General features: G+C 39.1%; 2 protein-coding genes across 3 annotated transcripts; one reads left to right on the top strand and one right to left on the bottom strand.

Annotated features, from left to right (window-relative positions):
* Positions 1-565: 565 nt before the first annotated feature.
* Positions 566-13222, top strand: tpd52l1 (tpd52 like 1). Of its 2 annotated transcripts, XM_080047784.1 has the most exons (7): positions 612-653; positions 3094-3192; positions 8422-8534; positions 8637-8785; positions 9831-9932; positions 12384-12444; positions 13087-13222. In XM_080047784.1, the coding sequence occupies exons 1-7, from the start codon at positions 632-634 to the stop codon at positions 13189-13191; spliced, it is 651 nt and encodes a 216-aa protein (XP_079903910.1). In that variant the 5' UTR covers positions 612-631; the 3' UTR covers positions 13192-13222. The 2 variants fall into 2 exon arrangements, with proteins under 2 accessions (XP_079903911.1, XP_079903910.1); XM_080047785.1 differs by lacking the exon at positions 3094-3192 and having other exon boundaries at positions 566-653.
* A 2251-nt stretch (positions 13223-15473) lies between these two features.
* hddc2 (HD domain containing 2) lies at positions 15474-18036 on the bottom strand. The gene is made up of 6 exons (XM_080047783.1): positions 17954-18036; positions 17493-17614; positions 17249-17355; positions 16299-16363; positions 16073-16211; positions 15474-15623 (listed from the first exon to the last, which is right to left on the bottom strand). The coding sequence occupies exons 1-6, from the start codon at positions 18026-18028 to the stop codon at positions 15481-15483; spliced, it is 651 nt and encodes a 216-aa protein (XP_079903909.1). The 5' UTR covers positions 18029-18036; the 3' UTR covers positions 15474-15480.
* Between the last annotated feature and the right edge of the window lie 3944 nt (positions 18037-21980).

Genomic DNA, 21980 nt, shown 5'->3' with positions numbered 1-21980 from the left:
CACATTAATTAATACTTATTTCAGAATACATAAAAAATAAGTGATTATTATATTTCCAATTATAAAACAATTTCAATTTGAATACTGAATTTAATTATGATTACTGGCCTATTACTATTAGTAACAGCAGCATCAGTAGTATGCACCAGTGGTGGAATGTCCATCTACCGAAGTAGGCTTCTGTAGTCTGTATTATTTGTATTATTACACTTTTCTGCTACTTTGTACTTTGTACTCCACTACATTTTCTTTTGTAGATTTTGTTTTTTTAATTTTGGAATTCTCTGTGAATACCTTTTTATTTAAGTATTCCTAAGTCAATTAATTAATAGGCCTACTTCCTCCACAGCTGACCTAACAATTTTTTTAATTATAATATAAACTTTGTATGTTGCACTTTCGCTTTCCACTGGGCAACGTTCACTGGAGGGAAATAAGTCCGGTAAGTCAATTCATTAAGCAGACGGCTTACAGCGCGAGCTCATTGGCTCGTGCCTCTGGTATGGCTCCGCCTGAGAACTGCCCCGGCGCGTGACACCCAAGGAAACCCGAGTAAACCCGACGGCTGGCGCTGACGTGCCTCGCCTGTCTCTACGAGGTTGTTTGTTTTCAGAAGTTCACCTGGCTGTCGATGATGGAGACCAGACAACAAGGTGAGTCGGTGTCGAAAATAAAACTTCTCGTTTTCCAAGACGAACCTTAAAGCTGCATATCTTTATGGAAAGCCAAAAGCACATTTCTCGGTTGTTTGCTGTTTATCTGATAATGACCTGAACTTCAGTGAAGGCTGCACCGACCGACTGCACACGTCACTGTTTAGAGGTTGAATGAATAGATAGGAAATGTAGGCTCAATAAAATAAAATAAAAACAGGGAATTGGAATGATATCCCAAAGTCTAATTCGTGATGTAGGCTATTGCTGCACGTGCTCTTAAATTGTAGCCAAGTGTTTTAAGTGACATGTAATTTTCCTGTGCAATAGGCCTACCATTTTTCTAAAATGTGATTTTGAACCTTACTGATTAACATATTAATTAAATGTACTGCTGCTTTCATGGTCAGCTCTGTCTGGAGAGATGTGTTTAATGCCATCAGATTTAAGAATAATTTAAACCAAATATCCTATCTACATAACAGTGTAACAGTTGGTCAGTATGCTGCTGTAGGTTTGTGTTACTGTTTATACAAGACTTAGCCTATTGCACACTCCAGGATACTGTTTCCCGGATCAGAGGCAGTGGTGGATGATCTGTTGCTTTAATGCTGTTGTACATCAGCAAGAGACAGTTTTTGTATTGATCTTACATCTGGTATCCAACATCTTCTTCCCTTGCTTTGAGCCATGCATGAATTAATCAGTGTAGTCATTACAGATACCGGAGCAAGCTTTCATTCCGACGTGTGTCTGTATATAACAATTAGTAAGTAGTCCTAAGTGCACTCATGCTATAGATATCTTATAACAGAGAGTTTGTTTTGGGTAAAGAGGCCATGATTTTAATTACCTCATAAAATATTGTGTAAAGCCCACATGTTAAATGGTGTGTGTATAGCAATAACAATACCTCGTATTTGTATAAGTTTGCTCTTTCTGCATTTGAAGAACATGTAACCCTTTCATGTTGTAGGATTTTTAATAGAGAGTTGTTCATTTGTTTGAATAACGAGACATGAATTAGTCAAATGGCACATGACTCCCACATTAGGCTACCTTATGAAGTTAATTGAATTCCAGGCCTGAATGTGTGGCTATATTGCTAACCATGAAATAGGATGAAAATGAGCTTTTTGAACGTGACAATTTGCATCTTTAATGGAAATATTGACTCTGAAATACATCCCGAAGGTTCATAATCCACATATTGGGTGTTTTGAAGGTGTGATGAATGATAAAAGGTTAGTGAATTGGACTTGGAGAGGTTTATGAACAGCATACATTATTTGTTGTTGCTGTTTGTTTGGAAATACTGCAGGAAACTTTGTCAGTGGGTTAGCTACAATTGATTTTTTCAGCCATATGACCATCCCCGGGTCTCTGATTTAGCATAGCCACATGACCAGTGGGCAAAATGGGTGTCTTGTGACCAAAGGTATTTAACCCTGGAGAAAAATAAACCAGTGGAAAAGAGTGAAGAAGGGTAGTGTTCGAAATCCATACATCTGAATGCCTCAATGATTGCTGCTTTATGTGTGATTATGTGATGAGAAAAAGGATTGAAAAGTCACTCATCACCTGCTTTGACTTGCTTTAATACTGCTTTATCATCGCAAGGGTTTTAAAACATACAGCTAAATGTGGCCAATTAAAGTAAACTTTCAAAGTGAGGCCAAAGAGTGGTGTTTCTTGTGAAATGAATGTGCATTATGACTTAATACTTGATGGATATTGTAATCGAGTATGCTGCTGTCGCCCACCTTTCGATGTTATTTTTTTTATGCTGAAATCTGTCACCTTTCTCTTCCCTGAAAATAAAGCGGTTTACCAGTCCGGTCTTACCACAAGTCAAAATGTGGAACTAGCAGAAATCATTGTTAGAGTAACAACACTGGCCTTTTCCCCGTCTGCTTCCCCCTGTAGTGCTGTACTGTGGTGTAATGAGATTTCATGAGCAACCAGAGATCTTCGATTGCTCAATAACCTCGGATTTCCTTCCTTAATTGTTTTTGAAGTTACTGGAAAGCTTATTTTCAACTCAGTTTGGCATGGATTTTCTCCTTGACACGCTTTAACATTTTATTTTTATATAGCATGACTCAAGCATGTCCTGCTCAAACAGCTTTGAGGAGTTGAGCTATGTGCCACAGAGGGTCAAAAGCCAGATTTCCTGTTCCTGTGCAAATGCATAGTCAGATAGATAAGCATGCTGACACCAACTCCTGTAACGAAACAGATCTCACTATCATCAGACTACTGATGGACAGGTCCGGGATGGACACCGGAGAAACACCAAACCCCTCTAGAGGGGTGACGTGTGTGTGTGTGTGTGTGTGTGTGTGTGTGTGTGTGTGTGTGTGCCTGTGTGTGCTTGCGAGCGTGTGTTCATTTAATGTTTTCTTGTCTCCTCTTGCCCTGCTGCCTTGCTTCGCTGCAGACTCGTACTCTAGTGTTCTGAGTGAAGCAGTGTTGGACTGGGACAGTATGGGTTCCGGAGAGGAATGGGTTAACTCAGCCACACAGGAGGCAGAGCAGGGTAAGACTCAACTCTTCCTGATCACACAAAAAAACCCTTATGTAGACTAGATCCATCACTCTAAATCATGTTGGCAGAAAGCATGAGACGTCAAATCGTGTGCATTTTGCCTTTGACATTATCCGTTGAACGCAGAACACCTGAAGTGACATCTCTTCCTAATGTGATTCAGCGTTGATTTAAATGCTAATAGTCAGGACTCGAGGGTGGGTTAGTGCTTTCGAGAGGCTGAATTTAATTCAGACGACTAAGCAAGGCTACGATCATATCTCTTTTTAATAAAATAGACACCGTATTTGACCCATTAACTACAGATCAATAATTCTCTGTAATAATGTGATAATGATGACATTTCCACTCATTGTTATTTTGAAGTATATTTGAATTAAGATAGAATATTTTAAATTGGAGTAAAAGTGGTCATATTCACCTATACTATGGTTGTAAAATTAACATAAATGCTTTTTCTGAAACAGGCCTGCAGCTAATGACTATTCTCATAAGCAGAAATGTTTCACCACAAGTTCCCAGAGCATCAAGGAGTCATTCAAAACAGAATGAGAGAGAGAGAGAGAGAGAGAGAGAGAGAGAGAGAGAGCGAGAGAGAGAGAGAGAGAGAGAGAGAGAGAATAATTCAAAGCTCATAGAAGTAGATTGTGCCACAAGGACACACACAAGCTTTCAGACAGCCGTAAAACCAGCTTATCATGCAGGTTAAAGGCCTTGCTGATATTGTACCAAAGTGGTGCAAACCTAAACCTTAGTGGACCAATTTTCCAATTTGCCCAGCTGTGAATACATCCTGTATTAAAGAGCTATAGTATAACATATTAAAGAGAGGCCACAAAATAATTTGCTATAGTGACACGATTATATTAGTAAAACATAGAATAAAATGTGCATAATGTAGCTGTGGGAGTTTAAAGGATTTTTTCTTCAGTACCAATAGATTTTACAAATCACTTTTTCCAGGAGGTGAGACTTCTCTCTTTTTAAATTTCCTGTGCGATTGTTTCACAGCGCTCACAATCACACTTTGCAATTTTATTTCCTTTTTTTTTGTCTGTTAAGCTAAAACCTTAAACGTCGACTCATCACTTGCGAAATATAGGTGAAGAAAGCATTTTCAGTTTTGTCTGAGTCTGATAAAATGGAGACATTCATCCAACTGTAACTTTGCTCAGGCGAGGAATCACTTAAGAGGGGCTCATCGTGTGGCGAAGATTCGGCTCCAGTGGCCCAAAATGGGGAGAACCCGACAGAATGGGGTAAATCTTCACCATCAGGGGATGATCAGTGGGCTCAGACATCAACGTACCACTCTGACAACTGGCACATGTCCACCACTTGGGATATGCAACTGGACAGCTCAGGTGAAGAGGGACATAGACTAGGAGTTTGTAGAATAGACAATCTTTCACGTTGGTTGAACATTAACTACTCCTAACCTGTAGCCAGTGACACCAGCCAACATGCCTACTGTGGTAAAGTCATTTGTGTTTCATCTGGTAATTTAAGTTTTTGTTATGACCAACTTAGATGAATCAATTGCAATTTGCCTTGGCGTAGTACGCCTATTGTTAAACTGGATATGTTTATGACGACTTTATGTCAAATAATAACCAAGTGAAAAAGGATTTAGTATTTTCCAACCAGGACTTTATTTCTAGCAGTGTGGATTTAACTTTAAAACTACATGGAAGTCATTATTGGTCTAAATGAAACTTAAAATCTCAAATGAATGAGTTCAAGTTGACAAATCTAAGTAATTCCAGCACTAGAGATACTTTATTTTGGGGGCTTGTCAAATATTTTGAGAGAGCTATTGTTTGTGTTGAAGTGGACTTGGACTCATCAGTATCTTAAATCCTGGCTTATAATACTAATGTGCTGGTATAATGCACATTATATGTGCCTGGTGCATTGGTTGGGTATTCAAGGACCTGATTTGGTCAAATAAACTCTGATACTACGATAAACTCATGATCATCACATTATACCTGGACGTTCAAATGACATTAAATTAAAATGTAATATAAAGAACACCTAGTATTATGCTGGTAAAATCTGCTTGGACGACCTATAGTATATATAAATCACATGAGTTGTACAGTGTAATTTCCTGGTATATTGAAAAAAATGTCATTGCATAGTTGCAATTAATTATAATTGGCTGTCGAACTGAAAACATTGGGTTAGGAATTAATATTTAGAAAACTTAAATTGCTATTGGTTGAGGTGTTGAAAGATTGTGGGTCTTTGAACTTCAATTACTGTGTTAAATGTTCAACCAAAGAGAAATGTTGCTTAAGGTGTAGTCCCTTTGTGTACTACAGCATAATTTTATAGTAGCCTTCAACAAGATGTACACAGGGGATATACATACAGTACTTGAGCAAGTAGATGGCAAGAGTAAGCAATCTACTCAAAAATAGCTTGTGGTGGAGTTGTCTGTTGACATTGCCCCCCCCCCCCCCCTATTTGCAGAGTGTCTTCTCTCAGGACCTGGTCTTCTTTGTATCTAACCGATTTAATCCAGTGAACCATGTCTGAAATCATTAACTACAAGTCTTAGCATTTTTCGCATTCCAGAGAGTTGGCAATGCTAAAGCAATGTATAGGCTACAATTGACAGGGACGATCTTTCAAACCAACATACAATGTTTCTATTTGATTTCATTTTAAACATGACCATTTTCTAAATGTAGATCTTGTGTGTTTCTACCAAAGTTTTATAGAACATATAGCACTGCACTGTACATTGGTGTTGCTAATATAAGAAGCGGCTCACACACTGGACCCTTTGTTTCCATTATGGCAAACTGTACCTAGATACACGTGACTCTCTCTCACCAACACTTTTACAAACATCTGTCACTAGAAACTCCCATAGAAACTCCTATAAAACACATAAACAGACTGTACTGAATTTTAAACGGTAAAATGCCTTTATATCCTTTATTTTCCCTTCCTAAGTTTGAAAAGCATAGCATTAGCTAAAAAGTAACATCTTTTAGCCAAAAGAAGACATGCGTTAGCTCAAATGCGGTTCTACGAGCTGCAGTTTGGTCCGACTGTTTGAGACTAGCCCAAAGGAAACCTGCTATAGATAAAAACAAATTTGCCCTACAAGTAAACCATTTTCAACTTGCTACTTATGGAGTGTGTCTATGTTCCCACGGTTGTATGTTCCCATATTTCTAAGTAATCTTACTATATAGTAGAAAAATCATATGTGTGTGTGTGTGTGTGTGTGTGTGTGTGTGTGTGTGTGTGTGTGTGTGTGTGTGTGTGTGTGTGTGTGTGTGTGTGTGTGTGTGTGTCTGTGTGTCACTCCTATTCTAACCTCTCCCAGTCCTCTTACCCTTACACTAACCACCCAGCCGAACCATGCCTGAACCTTATCTCTAATTTCAGGAACATAGGGATGACCCAGCTACTACTTACTGTATCTTGAATACGAGTTTTATATTTAAACACCAATGGTCACTCATCAAACGACTGTGGACATTACTCAACAAAACTAAAGTGTAGTTTGTAGCTGATTATTGTTGTGTTGTGGATGTGTGAGTTCTTAGCATGTTGCAACCAATCTCCATATTTATTATCTTTTCATAGCTGTGTGAATAGGAGAGACTTGGTCTGAGTTCTGCATGCACTTAGACAGACATGAAAAGCTTCTATCTGAGCTGCAGGGTTCAAAATATCTGTTTGTCCTGCTACTATATGAAGGCCCACCTTTGTGCTTAAGTGTAGAGCTGCAAGCAAAACTGTGCGGTGTGTGTGTGTTTTCTGCATGTGGTGAAACGCCCCTTAACTGTTTAAAGAATGTTGTTATACTTACTAATTTAGTCTGTGGATAGTATGCCTATAGCTAGTTTTTCCTTAGTTTTTTAATCTTTTTTTTATCAGTTTTTTACAACCTTACTATTGTCCTCAACTGTCCTATAATGCTGCCACATTAAGAGAGAGGACACCTCACAGCAGGTACAGTAATCCTTTTCATTTCCATTCAGTCAAAACTGTGTATCTAGTTTACAGGCAAATCTTCAAAGTCCACTACAGGTATACAGTGTCAAATACCTACATGGAATTTGCATTGGTTTGGGTTGTGTGTGTACACGGTTTGCTGCTGTTGCCTGGTGGTGTGTCACCTCACCTGTGAGTCCTGATTTGCCTTCCCCCAAATATAGGAAGTGCTGCAACAATGCAAGGCTAATCGGACGGATGGATGAATACATTTTTTAGTTTTAGTTTTTACATGTGCGTCATATAATTCCATCATTGTGACTGTATCCGGGGTCTGCAGAGTATTACAAGTTCTGAGAAAAATAATCACTATTATTAAAGTAAATGATTGGTTTAATGGATTTCTACTTCATCATACATACAAGTGTGTGTTGGCTTAATTGCTCTGCCTGAAACAACGTTTAATTCGCAGCAAAACTGTGACAGAACAAATTTTTTTTTCGTTTCTGGGAAGTGCATAGGGGTTTAGTTCCGGGTCGGCATCTGTGTCATCTGTGTGTGTGTGTGTGTGTGTGTGTGTGTGTGTGTGTGTGTGTGTGTGTGTGTGTGTGTGTGTGTGCGTGTGGCAGTCGGTAGTGTCCGTTAGCAGCGGTAAAATCACATAATCCACATCAGTTAATCCAGATTAGGACTCTATAGGCTGCAGCCACAGATTGCATAACAGTCAGACACAGAGACAGCCAGATGGACACATATTTACAAAATACAAAGTTTGCTGGACACAGACAAAACAACAAAACTCTCTGTGTGCGTTTCATTGAAACAAACTCAGAGAAGTTCAATTTGTCTATTCTGCATGATCAGATCCTTACTTTCATTCACAGATATTATTTCTCTCTTTCTCTTTTTTTGTTTGTTTGTGTATTTCTTTTGCTGGAATCACTAAATCACTAAACCTGTCTGTCTCTACTGTGTGTGCGCTGAAAAAAAATCTGGTGTTAATACACAGCTGAGTATCTTGAATGTAAACAAATTGTAGACAAACTGGGCCCACCGTAGCTAAAAACATGTCCGTTTACAGAGCACTAGATTTTCTTTCAGTGCAAACAGAGTACGGACAGGTAGCGGATGGTGAGGAGATACAGTATTCACAACTTTTGACAAAAAGTGATTTTGACAACAAGCGTTTACCAAAATCTCTGTCTTCGCCTTTAAAAGGGTCACACAGATGTCTTTTTTTAAAACATATATTTCATACAGGTTTTCTGGATTCTGAGCCACTGAGAGAGGCTGATGAAGATCTGGTGTCAGAAGTCAACTTAAACGTGCTGACAGACGAAGAACGAGAGGAGATTCACCAGGAGCTAGCTAAAGTATGTGCATGTTTGGAGAGCACAAGAGAAGCGTTGCTAGCACAGAGAAGCTAAATGGACTATTGCTCTGTTATAGCTCATTTTTTGTCCTTGTGTGTCCAGTTGGAAGAGGAGATCAGTACGCTGAAACAGGTCTTGTCGTCCAAAGAGAAGCAGCATGCGGACCTCAAACAGAAACTGGGCGTCTCTCCCCTGGGTGAGCTCAGGACCAACTTCAGCCGAGGCTGGCAAGACATGCAGGGCTCCACAGCGTAAGTTTGTTGCTTTAATTGAGATGAAGCGAAAGCCAGTGTTTTATTGTCAACAGCACATTGGCTTTCCCTGTTTGCTGTAAACATGGATGCCCTTTAGAAGTACTTGTTTTTCTTCTAACAGCCCAGAATAGCAGAATACAACCACTGCTACTCCAAACTGAGTGTATGTTTACACACACAGATATCAGAAACCCAATTAAAAAGACATAATCTGCTGTTCCTGGCTGCTCAGCATGCGTTTGTTATCTTGGTTTTGCTCGGTCTAACAGACATCATAAACCCGATTAAATGCACATAAAATGATAACATTGTCATAATGGGCTAGCATTGACCTCGTCACACAATTTGCTGTCCCTGTCCAGTCGCCAGGAGCGATAAAAATGTTCAAATTATTGTGTGTTGTGTACATGTCTATCAAATTCAACCATCTCTACCATAGCCACGATAATATAATATGTTCAAATGTTGCCTCGAAATTTTAAGGAAATGAGGAATTGCACTGCATGATCAGCAAGTAAAACACGTCTCTACTGTTCCTCCTAATCAAGATGCCTGAAGAGTTACTTTTTTGTGTGTGTGGAGAAAAATGACCTAATTTCCTCATTTGACCGTCGACTGTGAGCTCTAACCCAGAAGCCAAGAGACAGAGAAGAGCAATGGGATAGTCTTTAGAGGCCTCCGTTCTTATCCAGTTGCACTTAAACCTGAAGATCACTTTACACGTACAGTCGCCATCCTCATCTATAATGAACCAGTGTGGCCACAGGTGGCGTTCAAGTCTCTAGAAAAACCTGGGTTTATATAGGTGAGGTGGAAGCAAGCGTAAACAAACACAAGTTCTAGCACTCTGGCTCTCTGAAGGTGTGGGCACACGTTTGTACTGTAAGCGTGAAGCAGTGTTTGCTTTAGGGAAATTAGTTTGTAAAGCAGTTAGGAAAAAGGCCTGTGATTAATATCTGTGTTATGCCTCTTTGAATACTGTATGTGTGTGCGTAGGAAACTGTGATGAACGTACTTTGAATGCAGCTCCTTTGTGTCCCAGCTATAAGAAGACGTCGGAGACGCTGTCCACAGCCGGACAGAAAACCTCAGCAGCCTTCAGCACACTGGGCGACGCCATCACCAGGAAGTTTGGAGACATGAGGTACACAAAACATTTTTTATTTTAATGCTGATAGTTAATTATATGCAAATAGAATGGAAAAACACTGAACTTTTGCTGCATTCCAGCGTAAAGGCCTTTCTTCAACACATTTTGCGTATCCAAAGCTTTCCTAACCCAGCCTTCCTGTTTACCACCATTCAATTTCACCTTTTATCCAATCCACAGTTACTCTTTTATGTGTGCTATGCTATCCATCCCCCTCAAGTGGGTTGAGTTTTGACTCTTGCCCCGTCTGGCTCAGGGGGAAGTTGAAATGACGTAAGCCCACATTAAGCTGCTTTGTGTGGGAGCTGAAGGGCCAGAGGCAAAGTCTGTCCTCCTCAGTCTCTGTCATTCACTTTGTCTCTTTAGTGTCTCCCTGTCGTCTCCGTTGTTTGAGACACTAAAAGTCAACAGAGAATGTGTGTGTGTGTGAGCCTACATGGTTCTAAGCATTTTGTGTGTATGGTGACAAGAGAATGCTGGGTAATGCTCCGTGTGGGAGAAAAGCTTCCTCAGGTCACGGAACAAAGCGGATTGGTGGGAATACTCATTTGGGTTCTTAACGCTAAAACTAATCAAGGAACTGCAGAATGAAATACATCTAATATTGTGTGTGTGTTTTTGAAATGCTGTATCTTCCGTGGAGACTGCAGTGTGTTCACTGCATAGATAGTATAATGAATGGTTCACAGTAGCTGCATTGTAAAGACAAACTGGGTGCTTTTAGCTCTGGGTACATTGCTGCTTACTATGTTTTTAGAATATATCGTGAGGAAAGGGAACAATGAGTTATCTTTGATTGTTCCAGCATGGTTGGTCTAGAGTTACTGTTCCCTCGGAGGTATGTTCCTGCACCCCATGGCTCTTGGTGTGCATAGTTTTGGTTTGTGCACGTTTTTATTTATTTATGTATGCTGTTTACGCATGTCAGAAATATTTCACCATTTTCAAAGTGATGTTCTCCTATTCTCAAGGTGTACAGCATGTCACGAGTTGCTCCTATACCTCTCTGTCCCACTACGTTGTTGTGTCCTGTTACAGTGATCAATAATTCACTACAACATGCTTCTTTATATGAGCAACACCAAGCACTGTGTCTATTTCAAAATAAATATGCAAATATAATACGAGATATCTATCTGATATAATAGGTAAGCTTAAAACACTGCAAGATATAGATATAATAGAGAAGCTGATTTGCATCAAGAAAAAAATTCTCCTGTGTCTTTTACATCAAATCAGTAAATGTAAATATCTGTAGTATATCTGTATACATGTGCAGTTAAAAATCTGCTTTTCCACAATTTAGACTTGTTTATGTGCCATCATCACTGTTATTTCATATATCTTCTGTGTGTGTGTGTGTGTGTGTGTGTGTGTGATCACGTAGAGATTTATCGACTATCTATAAATAGACTTGGTGTGTCCTTTTTGCTTTGAGTGTGGATGCATTTGTTTTCTCGTGCGTTTGTAATGTTAAACTTTAGTAGAGCATTTTGCTGTGCAAGTGAGATAAGGTATAATTCAGTACAACCTGGTTCCTGCAGTATTGTTTACACTCACTGTCACTTCCCCTATATAAACAGATATGGGAAGAGGTAGTTAAAAACAAACGATATTGATACCAGTAGAAGTTAACCTTTCATAGTTTTTTCAAGCAAATTGTTAGTACTGTCTTAGTACTGTATCTTAAAGTGTTTTCGATCCTCCTTCATGCTTCCCAAAGGTCCAACTCTGTAGGGTAAGAATCACACAACTGTCATTATGTCACATTAGTTGTTGCAACTGTAGCTGGGGAGTCTCAGAAGATTGGAGTCAGATCATATGATAGCACTAACCGGTTGGTGCAGTTCAATCAGTTGAGGTTGCCATACTGGACACTAAGTGCTCGCGCAGCTGCTTATCTAAGCTCAGAATCCCATCTGATTGATTTTTGTACTCTAATGGGCAACACAATAAATGTCTCAATGAATGATGTAAACGAAGTTTCACATGCTGCCCGCACTTCCCTAGATCCAGTAGAATTTTGGCAAATATACCCTGAGACTGAGTTGAGATGTAGTTTCTGCCCCTTAATGATGATGCATGTCATAGATGTCGACTCTTCCAGCAAAACTAGTGCAGTAGACCATTAGTGTATTTTCTCCCCATTTCATCCTCCATTAGAGGCTAATAGAAAACACTGATTTAACCAGCTTCTCTGTGGGCCGTGTGTGTGTGTGTATAACCTTTGCTAATCATTAACTCCTCTCTCGCCACGCTCTCTGGGATACAGCTACTCTATCAGGCAATCTATGAGCATGCCCACCATGAGGTAACCACACATTGCTATCTTGATTTCTTCTTTCTGATCTTTGATGTTTTATTTCTGAAAATGCCTGTCTCCCCCCCCCCTCCCTAAAAATAAAATTAATGGTAAGAAATATCTGTCTTTCTTTTTCTGTACAGAAACTCTCCCAGCTTCCGGTCTTTTGAGGAGAAGGTGGAGAATACAGTGTCCACTATCAAGGTAAACGGTGTGAGACAGTTTGCATTGATTTTGCATTATATACCACAACACAGTACGTCAGTCTGCCCTACTTTAATTACATGTATCGTACAGACTGCATTATGAAAGCAAGAATTCATATTTCTAAACTAGTATGAAAGGAAAATAAAGGCACTGACTGTAACTACACTAATTAATAACATGTCAACTCTCTGTGAAAGCCACACATAGAAACTGGTCAGGTCGCCGCCTTCAAAGACAATATACTAAATTACCAGTTAAGCAGAGGGAACCGACCAGTGTAATCTGTGTGTAATTGCTGGTTTACGCTCTGACTCTTCCAGCTTATTAGTTATTTATAGTCACACTGATCCTGATGCAGCCTTTAGAAGTAGCACACTTCCAAAAAAACACTGCACAAGCCAGCTCAGAGACACACTGAGGCTGGTTAAATTAGCTCCATCTGAATAGTTTACATTTCAGCTTTGGTTTCCAATTCAGGAAATCTTGCTGTTGTTCATCCTCTGCTCCTTGCTGTCCGTGTCTGACAGTGGAAGTCTTTAGTCAAAGTCTGCCCCCCTGTGTCTGTTCTGCGGCACAACAGCGAGGATGGACTCAGTGATGTGACAGCTCATCTTCTTTGTGTGTGTGTGTGTTTTGCAGACAAAGGTTGGTGCTTCGGAGAGCACAGGCAGCTTCGAGGAGGTCCTCTCCTCTGCAGCCAACGCAAGCTCTCAGGACACGCTGCCACGCTCTGAGACGCCCTGAGAGGCTGCAGCCGCACAGCCAGGCAGGACTTCAACCGGGAACTCTCACCGCCGCTTGTTATTACCCCAGAGGCTCTACTTTCATATGATCATATGTATGTCAAGCCTACTAACACTCCTTACCTGTGAGGGAATCAGCGCCATTTTTTGTTTGGACCCAATCTTACTCTAAATATTCCAAAGTGTCAGTCGTCAACATTTATTTTGGGGGACGTGTAACTAGGTTTCTGTTTCACAGCTGAGATCACTTCATGAATATTCACCAAAAGTGGAGACACATGCAGTGGCCTCCGAACCATATCGTTGATCAGATGGGGATGAAAGGCGGAGAAGCAGTCAAGCCTTTAGTTTAAAAAAAGAAGAGAAAATAATTTTAAAAAAATGAAAGGAGGTCAGCTCCATCATTTGTGGCCACCGCATGTCTTCCGTCACTTGAGTTGATTGTCTCGTGGTTTGGCTTTCCTGTTGACACGAGGGAACAACTCAGCTTTCACATCCCAGCTGGAACTCATCACACACACAAAACGAGACGTCACAAAGTCCTTCTTTTTGCTATGTCAAAATATCGATAAAGTGGAAACAGCCACGTTGGACTTAAAGAGTATCACAATCGGCTCACCTTCATACCAAACAATATCAAAGTACATGTTTTAGGTAATTGTTAGAAATACATTTTTACTCAAACTTTTTCAAAAAATGCTTTCAAAGCCCAAGCTAATGTGATCAACCAGGTGGACCTGTTTGAAATGCATATCTTAAACTTTTTAAATGGATCTACTTTGCAAATGATGCAAGTCATACTCTTTTGTTAAAAATACCCATTATATAAATATACACATTTTCAGTAAGTGCCCTGTTTCAATGCTGGATCACAGTTATTTTCATATTTAGTCTTTGTATTGACACTGTAGGACAAAATTGTCTGTAGAAGTGCACTGCACTATACAATGCACCTGCCCTAAAAACGTAACGTCTGACTCATTTAAGACAGAAAATCTTAAGCCTATTTCCATGTAACTGATACAAAACATAAAACATTAATATAATAAAATGATTCTGCTGCTCAGCACAACTGCACAATTGCTGACAGTAATGTGACCCTGAAATCCAAGACCTGCTTTAACTGTTACAAGCACAGATCTGATAATCAACTTCCTTATACACAACACAACCGACCGCTTTAAAGCTTAAACATGTGGTTCTACCTGTAAATACTGAAAACATGTTAAGGTTTGTGCCACAAATAAGAAAACATTAAGTTTATTCATACATAGAATTATGGACTATGCACTCGTTGCTGTAACTTTGCCATCAAAGTAACTTTTCTTTTCTTAATATAATCCGTTTTGTGTATTCATTTCATCATATGTCACTCATTACAAGAGTTCACTTTCTTTGCTGTGGTTCTGAAAAGTAGCCCCGGTTCATTTCAGCCATCCGTCTATGAAATGTAGTTATTTAAAATCTGTGTCAGCAATCAAGCCCGGACAGATCTTGTAGCAGGAGGAGACAGTTATCAGGTCTGACTTATTACCAAATAATAATAAGAACATGTTCTGTCATTGGAAGATTAATGACAGGGCACATTTCACATTGGAAGATTGTGTCGTGTTGAAATCAAACTCAGCACCAGTTCAAATATCTTTTTTTCAAACATAACTGTGACCTTCAAATAAAAATAACACTGTGTTTAACATTACTGTGTATTACATGCCATTAGAAATAGCATTTTTTTTTATGGCTGATGTATCAATATTAAAGATTGTTTAAACCAAACCAAACATCAATGAGTCATTTTACAATAACCACTGAAATCTATGACTGAACCTGTTGAAAGATTGGATACAAAAAAAAGACCAAGAAATGCACAATAATACATGTAATAATGTGACGATGAAGTGTCTGAAAATAATATCCACATCTGACCACTGTTTTCTCTGAGTGTGTCTTTACAAATCTAAAAAACAATGTAGAAAAACATTAACACATTTCTAAGGATATTTAATGATATTAAGTGTTTTGCATTTATAATATCTGGCATAAGTAATCGTCACAAAGTTTCCATTATAGATAGTAATAATCTACTTTCCAGGGTGGTATGGATTAAACTATGCAACAAAGCACTCCATTATTAGACAGATACATTTAGATAAAATAGCTGCATGCACCCTGCAGATAGATATCCATGTGCAGCCAAACACAAGGAGATGTGGAAAATGCTGCTGCTGCATACTTGTCCGTGTTCATATCATATGTTGCAGTCCCCTTAATTCAAGGAGTCATTGTGCGGTCAGGAGGAGGTTTGTGAAGTCACTGCACTGGATGACTGTGAGTTCCCAGAAGTCTTTGTTTCACCCGCTTCGGCCACACGGCGCCCTCTCTCTTCGTTTAAAGAGCCAAGGAGCTGGAGCACGTCTGAGTGGTGGAAACGACCTGCGAAAAAAAAAACAATGCACATAGAGGTACTGATTACATTTTTAATTAGAGCCACAGCTATGGATTATTGATTGTTAAACAAATAAAACAACATTCATATAGATTGAAAAAATGCATTAACACTGGATAAAAAAACTTGTAAAATGCAAGCATCTTAAAGGTGGAGTCAGCGATTCTGAAGAATGCCTGTTTTCAAAATCACTTTTTGTAAAAATCAGTCAATATCTCCTATCCGCCCTCTTTTGTTTACATACCCGTTTACAAAAACATACATACCCTGTGTATTAACACCAGATGTTATTCAGTGCACACGCATTACGTACAGCTAGTAGATCATAAAGAGATATTAACTGATTTTGACTAAATAGATTTTTACAGCAAGCAGAGATGAACAGATGAAATGGAGAAACTGACAGTGACTGATTTAGAGACCCTTTTAGACTGACCGTGGGTTGAGTCAAAGAACTCCTGCAGCCTTCCCGGTGTTCCCTCTAGCTCCTCATACTCATGAGCCTGTAGGATCATCTCCAGGAGGTCAAACTCTTTCACCAGTCTGGCCTCTGGACTGCTCTGGCTCTCATATTCCTGCAAGAGATGAAAAATGTGTCCTTTTTGAAAAAACAAAACATTTTGGTATTTTGGGAGCCAGATGAGATTGATTGTCATTCATACCTCCCACAGTCCATAAATCTCATGTTTGAGTTCCTCTGGCAGAAGACCTGAAAGATGTCTCATCGCTTCCTGAGAGAGAGAGGTGAGGAGGAGAAATGACACTGTATGAACTGCATCATCAGCAGCAGCAGATGATTTGGTTTTAAGAAGAGAAACAAATATAAAATAGATTATCTATCCAGACTATTGTGTTATGCTTTTAATCTTTCGGCCTTTACTCAGAAAAACAGCGTTGGTAGCAGGTTGATGGAAGAAGACACAGTTTGAGGCAGATGAGGAGGTCTCAGGAACAATTATTTTATTTAAACAACAAAACTCATCCTGCAGTCAAAACGAAGCCAATACAAAATTAAAGTGTTGTAGCCAAAAACGAATAGAGGTACATGCATAAAAGAAAAAGCTATGAAGAATTCCTGTAAGCTAAAAGACCTGTCTCTTCCTGCATTGTGGCGGCCTTTAACCTGCAAATCTAAGTGAGCTGATTGGTCCTTAGGTCAGTAAGTTCCACCTCTCCTAACTCCTGATTGGTGGACCCTAACTAACTCCGACCTACACTGTTCAGAGGACATCTGTGTTAATCAATCCCTAGAGGCAATATCCCGTGGGGCGCTAAGAAGTCTGATTCAGTAACTTTAGGACAATCCCTTTAGCCAATAAATTAGCTATTAGACCTTCACCCTTTCCCCAAGGCATGTAAACCCAAACCAGACTGTCCTAAATTGCCCCTACAAGACAGTCACCCCGGAGCCTCCTTTTGTGTGCATACTGAATAATCTACAGACATCTCTCCTATGGCTTCCCCCACTAAGCAATACACATTCCTCTCCTGGTCCCTACAAGATGAGACCAACTCTATGTTGTGTCCTCCTGAAGCAGTATACCTTAATATAAAATGTTTAGTAACAACATACACTACAGTTACAATGTGTCATGACATGAGTGAGTTATACTTGCCTCTTCCCGCCTGTGTTTCTCTACTTTACTGATGTTGTCTGATGGAGCGATGTCTCCCACAATGCACTCTGCCATGTCGTGAACCAGCGCCAGCTTTATGCACCTCAAGACAATGAGGAAAAAAGTATTTTACCATGATGACTTTAGTTTTTAGGAACCATTTTCGCAGCAGAAAAATGATTATTTAAATAATAAAGAAGGCTGAGGTTAAATATACCAGGCGATGAGTTGCTGTTGTACCTGTCCTTGTGCACTGTGGGGTCAGTGATGGTCAGAGACATCATGGCCATGCGGTACATGTGGTCTGAGACGCTCTCTGGTTTCTCCACCTTCCTGTACACCCAGCCAGTCCGTGGGACCCTCTGCGGGTAACAACAACGAAGACTTTTAGGATGGACTACACAGTCTTTAATAATAACTTAATCATACTATCATATTTGAAATTAAATATATTTATTTAAGAAATAATAAACAAAATGTCAATATTGGGAGAAACAAGTGCTAATGGTACATAACTAGTCTAGGACCTTGTAACAGTGAAGTTAGAATCAAAATGGTCATTACTAAAGATACTAACACTCTGTGGTTACAGCAGTCAGAACAGCCACTCACTTTTTCTTGCCTTTAAGTTGGGAAGACACTGTGTAATTGTGTGTGTACAGGGAGAGAATAACATAACGAGAAAGCAGTCTGACTCTTACTTTGAGCTGTCCTATAAGTTTCATAAATTGCAGCATTTTGCTCACGCCGGCTGCTCTCTCCATGAAAGTCGCCATTTCTGTCCTTCGACCCGGATACAGATGATGGTGTTGGTGTAGCAGCGCCAAGCAGCCTATAGGTGGCGACATAAACAACAGCACAAGCCCGAGCGAAAACAGATTTCAGATACATTTCAGTCTGCCTAGTTACTGTTTTTTTTTTTTTTTTTTAATCATAGATATTTTTTTTTGTTTTTTAGCTGTGGCATGTTTGTGGTGTTTTGTCACTTGGTATTATTTGTTTACTAAAAATATTAGAAATTATATATTTTTTTAACTGTAGGTGGCAGTAACGCAAACACTTGACGACGTAAACGGCACGAGGAAGAAGAAGCTGCAACGGAAGTTCGAGACGCGGGAGATTAGAAAATGTAAACAAGCTTTGAGTCGACTTGAATTTTTGTCAAAATGCTGAACAAAGCGCCCAGATTGAAGTCTACGATTAAGACGAAAATGAGGAGCAACAAAAATGTGAGGCCGGCGGCCGAGGCATTGGTAGGTAGAAAGATATTTCTTAACACTGAAGCGCTTGTAGTGTCTGTGACTGTTAGCTTTGTTTGTAGCTCACGATAACTAAAATGACTAAAACAAGATTTATCGCCTGCTTAAAATAAAAATACTTGATTTCTTCTTGGTTCCTCAGATTGAGCTCGTAACTCAGGCGTTTTTGAGCAGCCTGGCTGAGAAGGCGAAGACCAAGGCGTTTGAAGAAAAATCTGCATCGATCAAACCCCAACATCTCAAAGCAATTTCCAAGGTTAGTTAATAGATATAAGTGAAGAAACATGGCTCCAATCATGAATATTGCTGTCGTGACGACTCTCCTTATTTAACTTGTACTAACTACAGTTCTACATTATTATCTCATATGGCCACCCATAAACAAACCATACATTACTAATATACCGAGACTATACCTAACTATACAGATAAACAGACAACAAATTACATTTGAGTTTTTTCTCTGGTGCAGGGGCAGGTATTATTTTCGTTACCAATTAACCCGTTAAATATTCACCCTTTTAATCAGCTCTCAATGAAATCAAACGATAAAATAAATGTCCATCCCTATTTACCAGAATCTTAGGCGATGCCTTCAAGTGCAGTCCAAACTCCAAAGAGATTCAGTATTTTTTATATTATATAGGACTGAGAAATGTCTCTTGAAAATGAACTACATCTGACATCTTCCTCTTACCCAAACCCGGACTATAAAAAGACACCAATTACCAATATATATTTTCTTATGATTTGTAGTGATTTTAACATGCTTAAAATGTTTTAAGTACTCTTCAAAAGTCAGTTAAGTTTCTTCGTTTTTTTCTAGACGAATTTTGACGGTTTGAAGTAAGCCACTGCCGAAATATCAACTGCCAAAACTGATAGAAATATGAATAAACGTATATTTAAAGGCAGGTGCAACAGCAAGGTGAAATATGTTACCCCGTTAAACTGTTAAAAACACAAAGAAAGTGTTAAAATCAATTAAATCAGTTAACAGCATCTCTTGTATGTTTGCTCAATAAACATCACCAGGATCTTTTTAATTACAAAAGTCCTTCATGTTTTCACATGATGTCACTCATACCAATTTCTTATTTATATTTAAAAATGAAATAATATTACTTTGAGTGCATTTGTTTACATCAAATCAAATGTAACCAAAAAACTTCCAATTGAAACATACAATTTTTCTAAAATTGTAGTTTAAGAAAAAATTGTAGTACTGTAGTTTTCTAATAATGCTTCTTACTAATAACGATTACATTTTATTTTATTTCAAACCTTTTGACATCTCTCCCTTTTTGAACAGGACGAGCTCCTTACCCATATTATTTTTCTCTCTCTTTATAGAAAGCCCTAAAAGAAGCAAGGGGATGAAGATGGTCACATACCTCATTGACATTTTAATAAACCCTGTTATGAATGACAGCAGCAATATCTTTGCTCTATTTTTTAATTCAATAATTGTTTGTGTGTTTGTGTGTTGTGCTGTATCTGTTTCCTATCAAAGGAGTTTTTGGTTATTTTTATTACATTTTCATTAAATTTTATTATGGCTCATATTTTACATCTCTTATCTTCAAAACCCACCATACTAAACTCATACTGACATAGCCATGACCAGGACTTTCACATTAGTGAGAATCCTGTGTGGATCCTAAATCGAACTGAACTGCCTCTCAAAAGAATAGAAACTTTCTAACCATTAAAAATGTTACATCAATATTCCACTGACATACTATTACGAGTAATAACTGAACCAATCTCAGTTTTTTATTGTTTAATAAATTAAATTATTTGTAAAGTATCTGCTAAATTATTGAATGCTTTTTGTCAACTCATGTTCTGCTCCAGTCCCTGACAGCAGGTGGTGACCTAAACGCTGTTTTCAATTTTTATCGCTGTGAACTTACTTAGTCTTGAGGCCGCAATAACACAGTCATAATGTAACATGTACAAATTCCCTTTATGTTTTTTTTTGTTACGTGTTACGTGGCTTAATGTGAACATGATTATACAGGTATATGTCCATATGGTTTCAATTTGTTATTCCCTATGCGCACTCCATTTGCTCGGTGTCCTCCCTCTTTATTGCCCCCACCACCCCCCCTTTTTCTTTTTGATGGTCAAGACATTCCTTGGCCTCCGGTGGTTATTTTCTTCAAGAATTTGATCTGGCACCCTGGCGAGCGTATCCATGTCGTGTTTATGTTCCCGGTCAGGTTGAGGAGGTGTTACTGGGTTTGCGGAGCCCCACCCTTCTGACCTTTTCAACCTATCTCTTGTGTTTTCACTCTAATGTCTCCCTCCCACCCACCCAGACTTTTCCGCTAGATGGAGTAAAACGTTTTTTTTCCCCACCTGCTCCTGCTGGAGATTTGCACATTCTAATCTATAAATCTTCCTCTTAACAGTTTGATGTATGATTTTGCTCCGACAGCTGGCCACACATCCAGAGGCTCGCCCGAGGTGTTGTTTTATCATCCTCCCCTCTGGGCACAGTCTCGCTCATGAGGGATTTGAGAAATGTACTGTTCTGCTCTTCCTCTGTAAAAATAAGGAAGCAGCCGTGCCTCGCCTGTTCAGTGTTCGTGTCTGAGCACCTGTTGACAATTTAAACTGGCCTGCGTAGCCCCGTCCCGCTCCTCTGTCTGGCAGTGTGTAACTTCTAGCTCTTGTCTTTTTGCAGATAAATCCCCACTTGTAAAGCTCCTGGTGATTCCTCCTCTTCATATTTTCACAGACAAGCCAAGTAAAGCATTTTGGCAGAGCCTTTGTTATGATAACTCGCTGTGCCCTACTTAATAAGGAGCACATGGTTTGACAGATTAAAACTAAAGGGTGTCAATGTTTCTGTCCATGCCTTTTGCTCCGAGGACGAAACTAATTATTTCAGTCTAACAACAATAAGACAAAAAATGATATTTAGAAATAAAAGCAAAAGGACTGAAGCAAAGAAACATAGTTATTTGCTTCAGTCCTGCAGTGGGAAAGCAATTCCGTAAATAGTGAATACTAGGGAGTTCAAATCTGTTTTGGAGAAGCGGCAGAGAACCACAGAGTTCCCAAAACAGGTGATAATTCACACTGGGACGCTCAACAACAAATCCGCTGGAGTTGTTAAAGCTTTCTTCTCCTTCCAGTGTTTGCTGTGGGAGGCAAGGCAAGTTTATTTATATAGCACAATTCAGACACAGGGCCACTCAAAGTGCTTCACAGGGGCATGAAATACATCAAGATTCAAATAAATCAAGTATAGAATAGACAATAGAAAAGCGAATGGAAAAATATGAATTTAAATAAAACATTTAATGAAAATAAAAATTACAGGTTAAAAGGGGAACAAAAAAGTCCTCAGATTTGATTTAAAAGAGCTGAGAGTTGCAGCAGACCTCAAGTTTTCTGGGAGTTTGTTCCAGATTTGTGGAGCATAAAAACTGAGAGCTGCTTTTCCTTGTTTAGAGAA

This window comes from Ammodytes marinus, assembly GCF_949987685.1.
Source record: "Ammodytes marinus genome assembly, chromosome: 19".
Classification (NCBI taxonomy): Eukaryota; Metazoa; Chordata; class Actinopteri; order Uranoscopiformes; family Ammodytidae; genus Ammodytes; species Ammodytes marinus.
This window is presented reverse-complemented; position numbering and strand designations above follow the sequence as displayed.